Source organism: Argopecten irradians, chromosome 1 (assembly GCF_041381155.1).
Source record: "Argopecten irradians isolate NY chromosome 1, Ai_NY, whole genome shotgun sequence".
In the NCBI taxonomy this organism is placed as follows: domain Eukaryota; kingdom Metazoa; phylum Mollusca; class Bivalvia; order Pectinida; family Pectinidae; genus Argopecten; species Argopecten irradians.
In genome coordinates this window covers 50,086,028-50,104,534 of record NC_091134.1, presented here as the reverse complement: position 1 = coordinate 50,104,534, position 18,507 = coordinate 50,086,028, and the positions used below count along the sequence as shown (strand labels likewise).

Below are 18,507 nucleotides of genomic sequence, written 5' to 3'. Positions count from 1 at the left end.
ACGACAGCGTTCACTTTTATAATGATAAACAATGTCAACAAAAAAAACCATAGAAAGGACAGATTATCAACAATACAACAAATTTATTACTTTCTTGAAATATGTAAAAATAATTTGATACTCTCCAATAAAGGAGAACTAAATGGAAAACTATAGAGGATGAACAAACATGGATACTGTAACACATACAGCTCTCAGCAGTAAAACAAGTTAAAAATCTGTAAATCATTCATGCATCGCGTTATATTCAATAAATAGTCAGCAATATATCTGATCCCTAAACAAACGTCGTATGATAAATAGATGGAATGTAATGTAAGACATGATGATCAGCAGTACCGGAATCATTTATTGTATCACAGTTTGTTACCACTTGTATAATAAATTGGACGGACTGAAATGTTCAGTATCAGCAGTATATGTTAGCATCATCTATATTATAAAAGTTTTCTGTAATAACCTGAAGGTACACTGGACAGAATCGTATTAACACACAGGGGAATTGATATTGATTTCTATTTACAAGGAGGGGAACAGGCTTAAGCCATACTTTGCATTATAAATATAACAAACAAAAATGATATATTTAATGGACGGACAGTCAATTCATATGGAGAGATGAGTATAGCACAAATCACTGATAATATGGGGGGAGGCAACCCTGAAATACCAGTACAGTATACTTAGGTTGAAAAAGTTTACATATACTGTACTGCATCACATTCTAGAAAATACTGAAAAACTATCAACAAAATATACATATACCGATTGTATCCAATATGATTTTTTTCTATAAATATATATTTAAAATATAGCAAACTTTGACACCCAAAATATGGTGTATGACAAGTGAACAATTGATAATGGATGATGGAATGCCTAATGCTATCACACATGGTTATATTGCTGAACATGAATTCTGCTTTATAACAAAAAACACAGTGAGAGATAAATATTTGTGAAAACATGATAATGAATGGACTCTCGCTCTTTACCAGGTAAGTTCCCTACAAGAAACTTAAACTTCTAATTAATTTGTGTACAATATTGCCATATAAAGACACAAAATAATGACATCTATATTGGATACTTTCTAAGATATATCACAAACCTGCACATTTAATGTACAAGATATAAATATTTGACACATTATCTATCTGCTGTATAAGGCACTTCTACGTGCGAAAGAATTATACAAGCTCGGATCCAAATTCCATTTGGCCACTTTTGCAAAATTACTATATAAAAACCTCAATAGGATAAAGATGGATCTATAGCTATTTTGACAACATTTCTACAACAGATTGCTCATTTATAAATTATCTAGTACCTGAACAATATCGCTCTACTCTTGGTAATAAACTTTGGCTAACAAAGGACAGCTTTGTCTACTGATTATTAAAACTAGATGTGTTTTGATTGTAATTATACAAAAATATTTCAGAAGATGTTTTTAAATATTTTTCTTATGGAATGGTGATCTCTGGATTGTATTTTCTTCATATTCACTTTCCACTAAGGTACCACACATAATGTGATCATTGCAAAACAAACCTTATTGTATGCAAGTTCCCTCATATACAGTACCTGCTACTGTGAACATGAACCAATGGTATTTTGAGGTCAATATCTTTTGTGAGGTGCAGGCAGCATAAACCATATTTTTAGATCAATGTCTGTACGAAAAACTCTCTTAGATGGTAAATGACGTCTATTAGAGATCAGAAAAGATATCTCAGTAGTTTCTAATGGTACATGAAAGTCCTCTCAGAGCCCAGCGTGTAGCAGGGTAACCCTCTCGTTTGAAGTCCATCTCCATGATGGGTTCCTTCTTACTGAGACGGGAAGCATAGACTGGACACTGGTACACTTCGGCCGCCTTGACTGGGTCCTGTAGGAGGGGTTTCTCGTTGGCAGGATAACAGTTGACATGGACAACAGGCAGACTGGAGTAGCCAATCCTTGGGGGTGTATCCTGTAGCTCCATAGTGGTCTTCTCCCAGGCACAACCCCACATGTGGATCCCGTACACAAACATTCCCTCTGGAGGTGGGTCGCGCAACTGGTAACATAAAAGGTAATAATAAGTTAAAACAATAAGACTTTTACTTAGCATCCAATCAACAGCCATTATCATTCAAGATTGTCATCCCCCTTGGGTGGGACTTGTTAAGGAAAGAAGATAATCTCTTCAATTTTAAAAATTCAGCATCCTGTAAGATACTTAATCTAATGAAATGGCATTTTAATATAATTTTATTCTGAATTATTATTGTGCAGAAGTCAAAAAACTGGCGTAAAAAATGTAGTACGGATGAAGCATATACTGAACAACAGTACATTCCTGCTGTAATGAAGTATGCAAAGTGTACCCAAATCTTGCTGTATTATAATGAATTATGATATGTTATACATACATGTTCCTTATCCCTAGTGGTAACCTCAGTCTGGAACACAAACTGTTCAAAGTTTCCAGAGCGGTCCCCACAGTAGTGACGGATGTAGTCCTGTTTCAGTAGTGCTAGGAGGCCACGTGGGTTGAAGAAGGCTCCTAGCCAGTAACAAGGCATCTTGTCTCGGCCCTAGGAGAGAGAAAACAAGGATAATCAAAACAACTAGATCTTCAATGGCACATTGTTATTGTATCTTCTCCAAGACAAACAAAACACAGGAAAATTAAAAGTTAGATTATTATTCTTTTTGTCCTCTATTCATTATAGGTTTTGAAATTCTAAGATTGTTTGGTGAATTTTGATTTTGTTGATAGAAAGCAAAGAATCTTGCATCACCTAAAGTTTGACTTGACACTGAAGATAGCTTAAATGCACAGCTATAACATGGATGCTAAGTTACCTGGCTGAGTATTCTTTCAAAATGTAGACATCTGTTTCCTAGATCAATGAACCAGTTTCCAACAGCAAAATTCATTGGAGGAGCTGAACTGCCAGCCATTCGGCACCAGGTCTGGGGGGTACGGCCGTAGAACAGATCATCGGCAGCAGACAAGATATGGTCAGACATCATGTCACCAAGAACATGGGTCTCGCATGCATTCTTAATGGCCTGGTAAGGAAGAATGGTATACATTTACATTAATTCAATATTGCTTGATTTGATGAGAAGTAAAGTCTTGATTTAGTATCTTGTCAGTAGTAACCAATTTGTATGTACCGTTATAGCTTAAAACAAAATATCAGTACATCATTTTGAATTTTGAGTCACCAAAAGTTTTCTAAAAGGAAACTGAATTCATCATTATGATTATTTTAATAAATGTCACACCAGTGTGAACTGGATGATTTTAGGTACACAAACTCAGGTGTGCTATTTACTGAAGATAAGCCTCTACATACCTGTAGTGTTGTCCTGATTTCGGTGATAAGTAGGATCATTTGGTCAAACTCCTTCATGATGAAGGTATTGAAGGATGGGAAGTCGGCCATCTTCTTTACTCGGTCCAACAGGAAATCCTATATAAATATATAAAAACAATTTATGCGATTTGTTATACATCTTGGAATATATTCAATCAAATTTACAATTTTTGAACTTTTGTGGGAAGTGGATAATTGTTTGTCAAATGTACTTGAGTCTTCAGTGTGGATTTATATATATCTGGGCAGAATGGTGACATTAGGATTCATGGTAATGAAGAAGATTTGGAGAAAGAAATTCTTAACGCTATTCTGTTATGTGTAGCTGTTGAGTCAGATAGTCAAAACATTTTGCATAATTTATGAATCAAATTGAGTGATCAGTTGAAACCATACCAAAAAGATTTCTTGTTTCCTTTTTAACTACTTCATGAATTTTTTTAGAGAGTGAAAGTACTCCTCAAATGATACATACCCTGTTATAGGACTTAGGCATCTTGGTGAGGAGTGTATGACAGACCTCCCATAGTTCTATCTCCTTGGTACGTTTGAGGACGGAGTATGTGGCTGTGGCGAAGGTACCCTGGGTAAACACTGCCGGATTGTTACTGTACTTACTGATCTCCGCCTTGGCTGGACCTACATATACACAGAATAGATTATCACATCATACGTTATGTCTATATCTTCAGAGATACAGGATTCTGGGTCAGATTGGTAATGACACCTAAGTATCTCTTATATGCATACAGACAAGATTTGTTATTATGTAATACTATACAGTTGAACCTTGTGACTTTGAGTTCATAATATTTTTGTTTTTGAGAAAAGGAATCAAAGGTTAAAGCTTGCACTTACCATGGAATGGAGTAGGTGGTTTGGGGAAGAGTTTGTGAGACAGAGTCTCTGTAGAAGGCATGGCATCAAAGACTTTGTTAAGACGGGTGAACACATACTGCTCATCTCCTAATAGTGTCTGTAAAACAAAACAAAGTTTTGTGAACAGATTGTAATAGGCAGATCTTCACTTAGTAATAGTGATTGGTGATTTCATGTGAGTTTAAAAGTGATATGTTTTATATAATTTGGTCTTACATCAGATTTACCTGCCCCTAGGATCAGGGTGTGAAAATGATGCTAATTTCATGGAATTACAGATACAAACAAGATGTAACAATCACCATCTGGTCACACAAATAAAGAACCGTACTACAGAGAGAATGAATACTTCACTCTCGGGTGACTGCGTCCCTCATGATCAATGGCTTCTTACTATGCAACTATTTTGAGGTCAGATATGGACATATTTATTGAAAGTTGATACTATTTGTCACAGAAATTTTATTTTGAAGATGTCCTTATGATGTTTGACTTAATATTGTCCAATGGTTTGATCTATGCATTAGTTACAGAAAACAAAAAGTCAAAACACCAATTATTGTCAAGCCTGAACAGGTAGCCTTTATCTGAGCATCAACATGTTAAAAACAACAAAGAATAATCTTGTTTTAGATACAACAGTGGAAATTTAATTACAATTCAAACCGTTACTTTTAAGAACACAACTATATGTCATTTTCATCAATCATTATTCTATATAAATACATTGTTATTATTTAGTTCAGTTGTTAAAGCCCATAGCATTATTCAAGTAAAATTAAACACAGAAACATATGAAACATGTATTTTCCTTAGGAGAAAGATTTGAAATGTTTTGAGTGTAAAACTACACTAAACAACTTCTATTGCTAACTAATTGTTTAATATAATATATAGTATATTAGATTTATGTTGAGTTACTGAAAATGATATACAGTACGTTTTACATTTACAAGATGAACAAATTAAAGTTGATACTATTTATATATAGATTTCATTAAAGAGATAGAAGATCACTGCATCATACACAGTTTTGAAAATTTGTATTTATTTTCAATACATCTAATTATTGAATCAAAGATGTAAAGATAATCGAAGTTATTTTTCCCGAAGGTTCTGAATACTAAAATCAATTAAATGTATCTTCACTTAATTGGTTTGTCATGTAGACCAGAAACATCTAATGTTACAGAAGAAAACCCAAGGAGTGCATTTATAATGGAGAGTTGTCTGTCCTTGTCAGAACAGACATGTATCATCATTTACATCATGTCTAAGGGAGACAATTACGCCATTTTCTCTCAAATTTATGGTACTGCTATCCAAATAGATGACTTAATAAATATGCCTGCTCACAAGAGCTGATATTTCTGTTTTACAAAGACAAGCTGGTGTTGAGTAGAAAGTAGTATATTGTCACATGTGATACCACACACACACACAACCACACTAGTCAGTAGTTAAGACATTTTATGTAGAGGTTCCTACCAGATTCTGATCGTCCTGGTTATGCATGCAGGAACAAAATAAAACACACAATGTAAGTCAACGTGAACAAATTGTGCATAAAATAAATAAAACATGCAAAAGCCAAGCAACAGTTTTATCAATGCTCCTTCATGTAAAGTAAAACTGTGGCTTGATGATGTTTGGTAAAAGGAAAAGCTGTGATTTGTCTGAAAATTAATTTAACATGGTATATATCAAAAATTTAGAGTGATCACAAAAACTTTCATTTTATATGATACTGTGTGGTTTATCTATGTTGTTATGTCAATTATCTCAGCCACTGGATCCTGAACTTTTTAACAGACTTTGCCAAAAATGCCATTTTTTTCACGTTAGTAATGAAGCTCAGGATCTTGTGGCCTATTAGTTTTCTAATAAGTGTCTACCATGCATGAGTGAATATTGGTGTACATATGGCATGCTGTGAATTGTAACTGATATACAAAAAACAACTTGATAAAACACTATTAGATTCATGCAAACATAATATGTAATATATTTGGTTGGGATAACATCTCCTCAGTCCCATACAAGAGTTCCACTCTGTCCTAATCCATCCTAAAACTCCTCAATTTTTGTTCAGTCAAATGTGTTCCCTACTATTACAACAAGTTTATTTGTAGGACTGATGAGATGGTAACTAACAACAATTAAGGATAAACAATGGAAAGAGGAATAAACAATGACCATATTGTCCACGGGAGGCAAAGCATCTCGTTGTAAAAGTAGATGCTGACTCTGAAATTCACAAAATATAAACTTTCTTCTTTTTCATCTTTTTTTTTTTTTTTTTTTTAATTTCTCTACTGTTGAGATGTAATCTAGTAACAAGAGCTGTTGGAGAACAGCAAAGCTCGCCTATTCAGAAGAAGTTGATGTTCAAGTATTTACTATTTAAACATGGAAATATGACAAATTAACAGACTCAAAAACCCCCTAAAGGGCCCCAAATTGGTTGTATTATCACATTCAGCATCCATACACATTAGGAAAATAAAATCATAAACATTTATGATGACTTAAGCTTAAACAATAGACAAAATAGAAACTTGCTCAAAAACTTTAACATGGAAATATGACAAATTAACAGACTCAAAAAAACCCTAAAGGGCCCCAAATTGGTTGTATTATCGCGTTCAGCATCCATACACATTAGGAAAATAAAATCATAAACATTTATGATGACTTAAGCTTAAACAATTGACGAAACAGAAACTTGCTCAAAAACTTTAACGTGAAATGGGACGCCAACGCTGACACCGACGCCGACGCCCGGGTGACAACATTAGCTCCCCCTATTCTTCGAATAGGCGAGCTAAAAACTGGATAAAATTTAACAGAAATTATATGTATTAGTTCATTTGGGGAAACTTTTCCTATTAGCAATATTGTAAATTATTTTTATTTGGTGCGGGACATATTTTCAACTCTTTCAAGTCCCTAACAGCCTTCTGACAAAGCTATTGTAAAGAGTATTAAATGATTAATTCTGTTAATAAGAGGTGGTGCATATGTTTACTGAATGTCCATGCAGTGCTGAATAGAATGGCGGGATATATACAAGGTGATAATGATTATTAGCCGATAATGTATTCTATAGTGACCACAGTTGATATTTGCCAATTATAAGCAAGAATTTAAAAACCAAATTGAATAAAAATGAAATGGAAAGTATGATTACTATGGTTATCCCTGAGTGGTCGCTATAGATATATTTAGCAGTGTGTAACCTTGTCATATGACCTTGACCTGAAACTGACCTCTATGTTGCTATGGTGAAGGTGACAGCCCTCTGGGATGTCCAGGAAATGGTTGTTGATTCCATCCAGAGCCTGAATTAGGTTGTTGAGGCGAGGATTGGTGTTGAAAAAGCCCGGAGGATGGCGGTATTTCACTGCAATTAAAGATACTAAAATTAGATATTCAAATAATAAAGGAAAAATTCAAAATATTTCATTGTTAAATTACAGTTGAATTTGTCAGTTTCAACATTGGATATATTTTTCAAGTCATAAATGCAGTTACATTAACATTAAACGACTTACATTTTGCTACATCAAAGTCTTTTTTTACAGCGTTAGGTGAGATCCAGTAGTCTACCACAGCACTCATACTGTTTCTGTCATAGTCGTCCGTGATGTAACTCCCATAGATTATCTATAACAATTCAAAAGTTGGTCATACAATGTTATAGAAACAGTTATCTTTGGCTTACAATTAACCATATTTGACTTTTGAACCTATTTTATCAATAATCAGATTGTTTAATGCTATATCTGAGATGCTTTATTTATTGCTGTTTTTGGTATGGTAGTACCTACCTCAGAGAGCATGTAGCGTATTCCGGTCCAGGATGTAGATCTGGGTGATTGTGACCCGTCGGGAGCCACGCATGTCAGAGGCTCCTTAAACTCTGTGATCATAAAACCCAGGGCCTCCTGTAATCATAGACAAATAGAATTAGTTAGGATTTGAAGGAGTAGGCAAAAGTAATACATAAACAGTTACATTTTGACAAAACAAAGCAATCAAGATTTTCTACATGATTTGTTAACCATTGTTACTTTCTTCATACAAAGTCCTCTATTTCATACTGATTAAAATTGTGTAGATGTACTAATAGATAGTTATCTAATATCTTTGGGGATATTTACAGGTATTTTGGATGTTCACCTATACACTATTTAAGATGTTTAGGTGTATTTTGGATGTTTACCTGTTTTGGATGTTTATCTTTGTTGAGATATTTACCTGTATTTCGTTGATTCCGATGTTGAGGAAGTCCTGACAGATATTCCAGCCTCCCTGTCCGTATCTTGCCCTCAGCTGCAGTGCTCCGTGAAGGTAACATAGGTTGTGTAACATGAGAGGCCACTCTGGTCGAGATGACTGCTTTAGGATATCGGACTCAAACGATGTGAACGACCGGATCAGGCTATCCTTCATCACCTACATGACAGATTATTTGATGAACAAGTAAAAGAGGCAATATAAAAATCTTCATATGTTACATTCATGTAAATAATTATAAGTGCTGTGCTTGTTTATTATTGATTTTCTGTATTACCTGATTAATATTTACATACTGACCATTTGAGTGCAACTGTAAGTGTATAACTTTGTTACACTGGCTATGAGTAAGTTTATGACCTTGTTATACTGACCTTGGGTGAGTCTATGACCTTGCTATACTGACCTTTGATGAGTCTATGACCTTGCTATACTGACCTTGGGGGAGTCTATGACCTTGCTATACTGACCTTTGATGAGTCTATGACCTTGCTATACTGATCTTGGGTGAATCTATGACCTTGCTATACTGACCTTGGGCGAGTCTATGACCTTGCTATACTGACCTTTGATGAGTCTATAACTTTTTTATACTGACCTTGGATGAGTCTATGACCTTACTATACTGACCTTGGGTGAGTCTATCACTGCCTTGATGGAGTTCTGTAGAAGCCTTATTGGTAAGGCAGTGGTGTCCACTTTAGAGGTAATCCACAGGTGGAAGTTAGGATCTGGACTCGCTTCCTCTGTCAGGATAGCCTCAAGGTTGTTCATTAGGTGGGGCGAGTTGTGGGCGTTGTGTAGGAGGACCCACATTCCCTATAGATGGACAGTATAAATTCCCATCAGTTCAAATTGGATTTATTCTAACCTCTTAAAATAATTTATAATGAGGGTACTTTCATTGTCTTAAAAGAGTAATTTTTAATTTCTACACAATATTTATTGCATGATGTTCTGTAGTATATACCAACAAGATAATCAATCATTGGATAATCATTTGAGGACAATATAACTATTAACACACCTCCTGCATGCCCTTCTGGATGATACGTTTGGCCGTCCTCTCTATCGCTGACGTATCATCGTTGATGGTGAGGGAGAGTGTCTTGGCTTGTTTCCGGTTAGAGAAGTCGTGGAATAGCTTGGTGACATGTTCCACTTCCACGGAGTACAATAGGATTATGGGGATCGTCGGTGTACTCTGTCGTATCATAGTTGTCAGGTCAATCCCGATGTCTCCATAGTACCTGGTATCATAGGAACAAAGGTAAAAAAGATGTCTGGAAACACAGGAACTAAGATAATTTATACACAGATGTATCATCATTAATCACTACCCTAAAATTCCACTTCATACAAATTTAAAGCTGAAAGATAAACTGTTCAAATATAATGGATATTTTGACAGTAGACAAATCTTATAAGACTAGGGAGATAATTTCTATTAAAAAAAAAATAAGAGTTAATGCAAAAAGGGAGATAATCATAGTAAAGACGGAAGATAACTATGAAAAGGGGAGATAATTTACAGTACTTTCTAACTTTTGACAGTCACATACATGTAATGCACAATCAAGAGTCATTTTACAAATCTCTACTGAGTACTACTAACAGTTACACAATAAAACACATATCTCTGTAAAAAATGTCAGTATCACTCACAGCTATTATCGAATGACACAACACCCTGTACACCAAACCAAATATACCAGCATTTAGTTATATCTAACCCTCACAAATATTCCATCACACAGGCAATTGTAACACTCACTAGTCATTTCAGATATATATATGCAGTTTTCAAAACAGGTGTTATGTTCATCAGAAGTTTAACAAGAAGCTGATTTTTCTTTCCTAAGTGTCTTATTCATGATTACAAGTACATATTCCAATGTTATGACATTTTATCAATATGACTCATACAACACCAAATTCACTAATGACACCCACATTAGCATTGATAAACAATGTATTTACATCGGTTAGATTTCTGAAATTCCACTTTTTATGATCTGCAGACAAAGTTATATTCAACAATGAGTTGAACCTAGCATTCATCTTGAAACATAACAAGCTACAATCTGTAACTATGACACAGTCAAACTGCATTTATGGTAAAAAAGCTTGATGCATGTACATCAGAAATGCATCACATTGTAAGATAATTATAATTATAAACGACGATGTGCAAGTTCATATTGCAAAGGAAGTTTGATTGTATGTTAAATGTTTCAAGATAATTGATGCCCTAGACATTGTTACTACCACATAAAAACACTAGAGAGCTGAGAGCACACACTGGCTTACCATGACTCACAGTCTCTGGGCAGGTGTGTGTAACTGTAGGTAACATTACAGGTTATATCAAAATACCCAATTATATTCACATTCAAGTTAGTCTCTATTTGATTAAAAGAATTTACTCATGTAACTTGCATGATAATAAAAACTTTCTATTCTTCTACAATATAGCAAGTATTTTTCAAAATTTAATTGCAATTGAAAATTCTCAGTAGTTAACCCAATAAATGCTCTTGATACAAAAGAAAACTAGGAGGGGGGGATACTTTCTGTTAGTAATAATTCAGTTGATGTTGGTCTAATTTGAAATGTTCAAATACAAACATGGAGCATTTAAAAGGGAAAAGAGATGTTTCAAATACTTTGTGAAAGAACCTGTTTTATTAACGTATTTGTTGAGCTTACCTTTTACCAAGAACATTAGTAATAAAGTTTGTAGAGGCCTGCATCAGACGGTCACTTCTGACCGCTCTTATCACACACAAGCGCTGCATCTGTTCATAATGGTCATCCATTTTGTCTGGTAGGGCCACATTCTCCGGGAGATCACTCTCACACAGAGTACGCCACTGGGTCTCTCGTCCGTCCTTCGGCATACGGTCAAACATCTCCTGGAACCACTCGAAGTACATGGCCAATATTTGCAGGTTGTGGAACTGTTCTTCTGTCATCCAATCAAAAGGTTTCTTGGCTTGTACGATCTTGCTATCTGGTTGCTGGCCTGATGCATTAGCTGTCATGACAACCATACTGTAGTTAGGGGAGATGAGGAACTCTCGTTCACCACGGCCAATCTTCTTTAGTGAATCTTCAACCTGGTTATAGAAAAACAATATAAATTATCTCAATCATCCCAAATAGAAACTTTGATAGAACAATTTCTAAAGGAAAGGTCAGAAATAAAATACCAATTTTAGTTTTTAAACTTTAATGAAATTTAGCACTGGAAAGACATTTGTCTGTAAAGAAGAGTGCAATTGCTGTTGAATGCCCAGTAACTGCTATCTTATATAATTACCTCTATGGCAAGAAGAAGAGCGAAGATACTTCTGTCACGCTCCAGCAGTCCACGGGCAGTGGTAGTGTAGGCACTGCTGGTAACCTTCTCAATGACAACCTTGGGTACCGTCCTGTAGTTAAAATCAAAGCATTTATTATTCAAACACTTATCTACTCATGGGCAACCTTATTTTCATATCATTGGTTTTTTTTCTCAATTCCCATTATATTTTATCACAAACAATTTAACACTAAAGAAGAACTTGACTATATATATATTTCCATAGAACAATACTAAAATTTCCAGGGTACAATCCTGTGACGTACCTGTCTGAGTGACTTATGGCAGTGTCGTACAGGGATAAAAACTGTGTATAAGACATCTGGTACAGTCTGTTCACCTCTCTCATGTACTGACATACATCAAAACAAACAGCTGCTCGCTGGGCGATGGGGCGGTGCAACTCGCGATTCTTCATGATGGAGTTTTCTGCAGATTCCACACGGCTATGACTAATAAATATTTAAAAACACAGTATGAATCATGTGAAAATGGGGACTAGTAAATTGAATGGGTAGCATGGAATTTTATCTTCATGACATCAACATGTCATTCCAGAAGACAAAACCAAGCGATAGGCATAGCCATAAAGGTAGTACAGAAGTTTAAACTGGCTAATTATTGACAATTTCATGTGTCATTGAGGACTTTCAATGCTTTAAATCAGATGTCCTACCTTGTGACCATTAATGGTCATTTACCTACTAACCAACTTTTAGTCACTGTTGTATTGACATAAACAGAATCATTCAATTGATAGACCTTTAATGCAAGTGATATTATTTTTTCAGACTCATTAGAATCTCACCTCTCCACTGTTTCATCATACTGTTTCTTCAGCTCAGCTAGTTTCTTGGTAGCCTGAAGGTCATTCATCAGACGGACATCACTTGACAGATTATCCTTCATCTGTTTCTCCAGTTTCTCCAATGTCTGGATGTTCTCCTTCTTCTCCTACACGGAAACAAGTACAAACTCCAGTCAGTTTAACTTCACCAAATAACACGATGTATTTCTTTGATGTTATCATAATACTTGTACACTAATTATTTCATCACCTTTTCATTATTTGACTTATATTTTTCAAAGATTTGTTTAGTAGGGAACATGCTAGGCTCTTAACCTGTCTGAGAGCAGTGCGCTCGTCCTCCAGTCTGCTCTTCTCTTTGGCAAGGAAACGGTCGAGAAATTCCTCCTCAATACAAAGTCGTGACTGTTGGAAGAACATGATGGAGCAGTAGGCTGCCAGGTGGGACGGGACATTGTGGGGCTCCACCGTCGTGTGAAGGTACAGACGAAACTTCGGATCACACTCTACCTCATGGTCCTCTACCTAGTGGGCAAACAAGGGAAATAACTCACAAAGGATGTAAGCCAATCTGCTAACATTTCATATTTGTGTCACTTACCAAGAACATTATTTTTTTGAATAACAGCATGAAAATAAACCAGATGACCTTCGTACTGTTGAAGCAAATGGAGCAGAAAAATGAATTGCCAGACTGAGACAAGAACCTTGGATTTTCAAACACTAACTGAAGGTCTGCTGAATGAGCCACCTGATTGCTGACAACTGACCCGATCCAGAACTATAACATAAATAAATGTTTCATAAAGTTTCATTTTAATTCTATTGACAAAGTCCTTTTATTTTTATACTCACAAATATTTTGAAGCGACTTTTCTCGTTAATGAATCTGTTACACCTCTGTATGGCGTCTCTGAATCGTTTGTCTTTGGACAGAAGTGTGACATCACAATCCGTGACCAGTAGAGGGCTGCCATCAGCCAGGCAGTTCTCAAACTGGGAGCGCATCTCCTGTAAAACAAGACATAATGCATGTGAGACTTCAAAACTTAATGCAGTTTTTCAAATCCTCATTTAGTTCAAAATAAACTTATCAGTACTCATCAGAAACTTGAGGTTCCTCTTTATTTTATAATTATGTAACTGTCTGTATTTATCAATGCAATCTATTATGTTTTTATTCATATAAACATTGGAAAACAAACTCACACTGTATCTAACACAGACAAGCCCTTTGGACCTTTTGTAGAACTGGAGCCAGTCAATGACCCTGGAGGTTGGGTCACAGATGAGGGGCCAAGCCGTGGTGCTCTCTTCTTGCATCAGGAAGCAGGCATTCTCAAGCATTAGGCGAGTGGTTGGTAGTCTCTCTATCTCCAGGTTCATAATGTCCAACTGCATGACAAATCACATATTAGTTACATACTTATCTCTATTTCTAACTTCTGTGAGGATTGATACTAATAATGCCTCCTGTATTTGTGGTGTGTAAGACGTGAGATTTGCTTTTGTCTCTTTGTGGTTGTGGAGAACTTTTTAATGTTATCTCAATGAAAAATAATGAGAGGAACTTCCAGTAGGACCTTTAGTATACTGACAATGGAACACTAATAATAGAAACTTCCAGCAGGACCCTTTAGTATACTGACAATGGAACACTAATAATAGAAACTTCCAGCAGGACCCTTTAGTATACTGACAATGGAACACTAATAATAGAAACTTCCAGCAGGACCCTTTAGTATACTGACAATGGAACACTAATAATAGAAACTTCCAGCAGGACCCTTTAGTATATACTGACAATGGAACACTAATAATAGAAACTTCCAGCAGGACCCTTTAGTATACTGACAATGGAACACTAATAATAGAAACTTCCAGCAGGACCCTTTAGTATACTGACAATGGAACACTAATAATAGAAACTTCCAGCAGGACCCTTTAGTATACTGACAATGGAACACTAATAATAGAAACTTCCAGCAGGACCCTTTAGTATACTGACAATGGAACACTAATAATAGAAACTTCCAGCAGGACCCTTTAGTATACTGACAATGGAACACTAATAATAGAAACTTCCAGTAGGACCCTTTAGTATACTGACAATGGAACACTAATAATAGAAACTTCCAGTAGGACCCTTTAGTATACTGACAGCAGGACCCTTTAGTATACTGACAATGGAACACTAATAATAGAAACTTCCAGCAGGACCCTTTAGTATACTGACAATGGAACACTAATAATAGAAACTTCCAGCAGGACCCTTTAGTATACTGACAATGGAACACTAATAATAGAAACTTCCAGCAGGACCCTTTAGTATACTGACAATGGAACACTAATAATAGAAACTTCCAGCAGGACCCTTTAGTATACTGACAATGGAACACTAATAATAGAAACTTCCAGCAGGACCCTTTAGTATACTGACAATGGAACACTAATAATAGAAACTTCCAGCAGGACCCTTTAGTATACTGACAATGGAACACTAATAATAGAAACTTCCAGCAGGACCCTTTAGTATACTGACAATGGAACACTAATAATAGAAACTTCCAGCAGGACCCTTTAGTATACTGACAATGGAACACTAATAATAGAAACTTCCAGCAGGACCCTTTAGTATACTGACAATGGAACACTAATAATAGAAACTTCCAGCAGGACCCTTTAGTATACTGACAATGGAACACTAATAATAGAAACTTCCAGCAGGACCCTTTAGTATACTGACAATGGAACACTAATAATAGAAACTTCCAGCAGGACCCTTTAGTATACTGACAATGGAACACTAATAATAGAAACTTCCAGCAGGACCCTTTAGTATACTGACAATGGAACACTAATAATAGAAACTTCCAGCAGGACCCTTTAGTATACTGACAATGGAACACTAATAATAGAAACTTCCAGCAGGACCCTTTAGTATACTGACAATGGAACACTAATAATAGAAACTTCCAGCAGGACCCTTTAGTATACTGACAATGGAACACTAATAATAGAAACTTCCAGCAGGACCCTTTAGTATACTGACAATGGAACACTAATAATAGAAACTTCCAGCAGGACCCTTTAGTATACTGACAATGGAACACTAATAATAGAAACTTCCAGCAGGACCCTTTAGTATACTGACAATGGAACACTAATAATAGAAACTTCCAGCAGGACCCTTTAGTATACTGACAATGGAACACTAATAATAGAAACTTCCAGCAGGACCCTTTAGTATACTGACAATGGAACACTAATAATAGAAACTTCCAGCAGGACCCTTTAGTATACTGACAATGGAACACTAATAATAGAAACTTCCAGCAGGACCCTTTAGTATACTGACAATGGAACACTAATAATAGAAACTTCCAGCAGGACCCTTTAGTATACTGACAATGGAACACTAATAATAGAAACTTCCAGCAGGACCCTTTAGTATACTGACAATGGAACACTAATAATAGAAACTTCCAGCAGGACCCTTTAGTATACTGACAATGGAACACTAATAATAGAAACTTCCAGCAGGACCCTTTAGTATACTGACAATGGAACACTAATAATATAGAAACTTCCAGCAGGACCCTTTAGTATACTGACAATGGAACACTAATAATAGAAACTTCCAGTAGGACCCTTTAGTATACTGACAATGGAACACTAATAATAGAAACTTCCAGTAGGACCCTTTAGTATACTGACAATGGAACACTAATAATAGAAACTTCCAGCAGGACCCTTTAGTATACTGACAATGGAACACTAATAATAGAAACTTCCAGCAGGACCCTTTAGTATACTGACAATGGAACACTAATAATAGAAACTTCCAGTAGGACCCTTTAGTATACTGACAATGGAACACTAATAATAGAAACTTCCAGCAGGACCCTTTAGTATACTGACAATGGAACACTAATAATAGAAACTTCCAGCAGGACCCTTTAGTATACTGACAATGGAACACTAATAATAGAAACTTCCAGCAGGACCCTTTAGTATACTGACAATGGAACACTAATAATAGAAACTTCCAGCAGGACCCTTTAGTATACTGACAATGGAACACTAATAATAGAAACTTCCAGCAGGACCCTTTAGTATACTGACAATGGAACACTAATAATAGAAACTTCCAGCAGGACCCTTTAGTATACTGACAATGGAACACTAATAATAGAAACTTCCAGCAGGACCCTTTAGTATACTGACAATGGAACACTAATAATAGAAACTTCCAGCAGGACCCTTTAGTATACTGACAATGGAACACTAATAATAGAAACTTCCAGCAGGACCCTTTAGTATACTGACAATGGAACACTAATAATAGAAACTTCCAGCAGGACCCTTAAGTATACTGACAATGGAACACTAATAATAGAAACTTCCAGCAGGACCCTTTAGTATACTGACAATGGAACACTAATAATAGAAACTTCCAGCAGGACCCTTTAGTATACTGACAATGGAACACTAATAATAGAAACTTCCAGCAGGACCCTTTAGTATACTGACAATGGAACACTAATAATAGAAACTTCCAGCAGGACCCTTTAGTATACTGACAATGGAACACTAATAATAGAAACTTCCAGCAGGACCCTTTAGTATACTGACAATGGAACACTAATAATAGAAACTTCCAGCAGGACCCTTTAGTATACTGACAATGGAACACTAATAATAAGAAACTTCCAGCAGGACCCTTTAGTATACTGACAATGGAACACTAATAATAGAAACTTCCAGCAGGACCCTTTAGTATACTGACAATGGAACACTAATAATAGAAACTTCCAGCAGGACCCTTAGTTAGTATACTGACAATGGAACACTAATAATAGAAACTTCCAGCAGGACCCTTTAGTATACTGACAATGGAACACTAATAATAGAAACTTCCAGCAGGACCCTTTAGTATACTGACAATGGAACACTAATAATAGAAACTTCCAGCAGGACCCTTTAGTATACTGACAATGGAACACTAATAATAGAAACTTCCAGCAGGACCCTTTAGTATACTGACAATGGAACACTAATAATAGAAACTTCCAGTAGGACCCTTTAGTATACTGACAATGGAACACTAATAATAGAAACTTCCAGCAGGACCCTTTAGTATACTGACAATGGAACACTAATAATAGAAACTTCCAGCAGGACCCTTTAGTATACTGACAATGGAACACTAATAATAGAAACTTCCAGCAGGACCCTTTAGTATACTGACAATGGAACACTAATAATAGAAACTTCCAGCAGGACCCTTTAGTATACTGACAATGGAACACTAATAATAGAAACTTCCAGCAGGACCCTTTAGTATACTGACAATGGAACACTAATAATAGAAACTTCCAGCAGGACCCTTTAGTATACTGACAATGGAACACTAATAATAGAAACTTCCAGCAGGACCCTTTAGTATACTGACAATGGAACACTAATAATAGAAACTTCCAGCAGGACCCTTTAGTATACTGACAATGGAACACTAATAATAGAAACTTCCAGCAGGACCCTTTAGTATACTGACAATGGAACACTAATAATAGAAACTTCCAGCAGGACCCTTTAGTATACTGACAATGGAACACTAATAATAGAAACTTCCAGCAGGACCCTTTAGTATACTGACAATGGAACACTAATAATAGAAACTTCCAGCAGGACCCTTTAGTATACTGACAATGGAACACTAATAATAGAAACTTCCAGCAGGACCCTTTAGTATAACTGACAATGGAACACTAATAATAGAA

At 35.9% G+C, this 18,507-nt stretch overlaps 1 protein-coding gene across 6 annotated transcripts in view; it reads right to left on the bottom strand.

Annotated features, from left to right (window-relative positions):
* Window positions 1-63: 63 nt before the first annotated feature.
* Window positions 64-18,507, bottom strand: part of LOC138331441 (uncharacterized) — an 86,789-nt gene continuing 68,345 nt past the window's right edge. For all 6 annotated transcript variants that reach the window (XM_069279119.1, XM_069279103.1, XM_069279096.1 and 3 more), the window contains 21 exons: window positions 13,934-14,119; window positions 13,580-13,735; window positions 13,040-13,249; window positions 12,725-12,870; window positions 12,183-12,368; window positions 11,875-11,986; window positions 11,262-11,671; window positions 10,863-10,895; window positions 9,580-9,802; window positions 9,183-9,371; window positions 8,514-8,711; window positions 8,084-8,200; window positions 7,808-7,919; window positions 7,523-7,656; window positions 6,450-6,500; window positions 4,233-4,350; window positions 3,850-4,013; window positions 3,354-3,470; window positions 2,854-3,063; window positions 2,418-2,582; window positions 64-2,062 (listed from right to left, as the gene is read on the bottom strand). In XM_069279119.1, coding sequence (XP_069135220.1) covers window positions 1,736-2,062; window positions 2,418-2,582; window positions 2,854-3,063; window positions 3,354-3,470; window positions 3,850-4,013; window positions 4,233-4,350; window positions 6,450-6,500; window positions 7,523-7,656; window positions 7,808-7,919; window positions 8,084-8,200; window positions 8,514-8,711; window positions 9,183-9,371; window positions 9,580-9,802; window positions 10,863-10,895; window positions 11,262-11,671; window positions 11,875-11,986; window positions 12,183-12,368; window positions 12,725-12,870; window positions 13,040-13,249; window positions 13,580-13,735; window positions 13,934-14,119 — 3,564 coding nt within the window. In that variant the 3' untranslated portion in view covers window positions 64-1,735. The remainder of the gene's footprint in view (window positions 2,063-2,417; window positions 2,583-2,853; window positions 3,064-3,353; window positions 3,471-3,849; window positions 4,014-4,232; window positions 4,351-6,449; window positions 6,501-7,522; window positions 7,657-7,807; window positions 7,920-8,083; window positions 8,201-8,513; window positions 8,712-9,182; window positions 9,372-9,579; window positions 9,803-10,862; window positions 10,896-11,261; window positions 11,672-11,874; window positions 11,987-12,182; window positions 12,369-12,724; window positions 12,871-13,039; window positions 13,250-13,579; window positions 13,736-13,933; window positions 14,120-18,507) is intronic.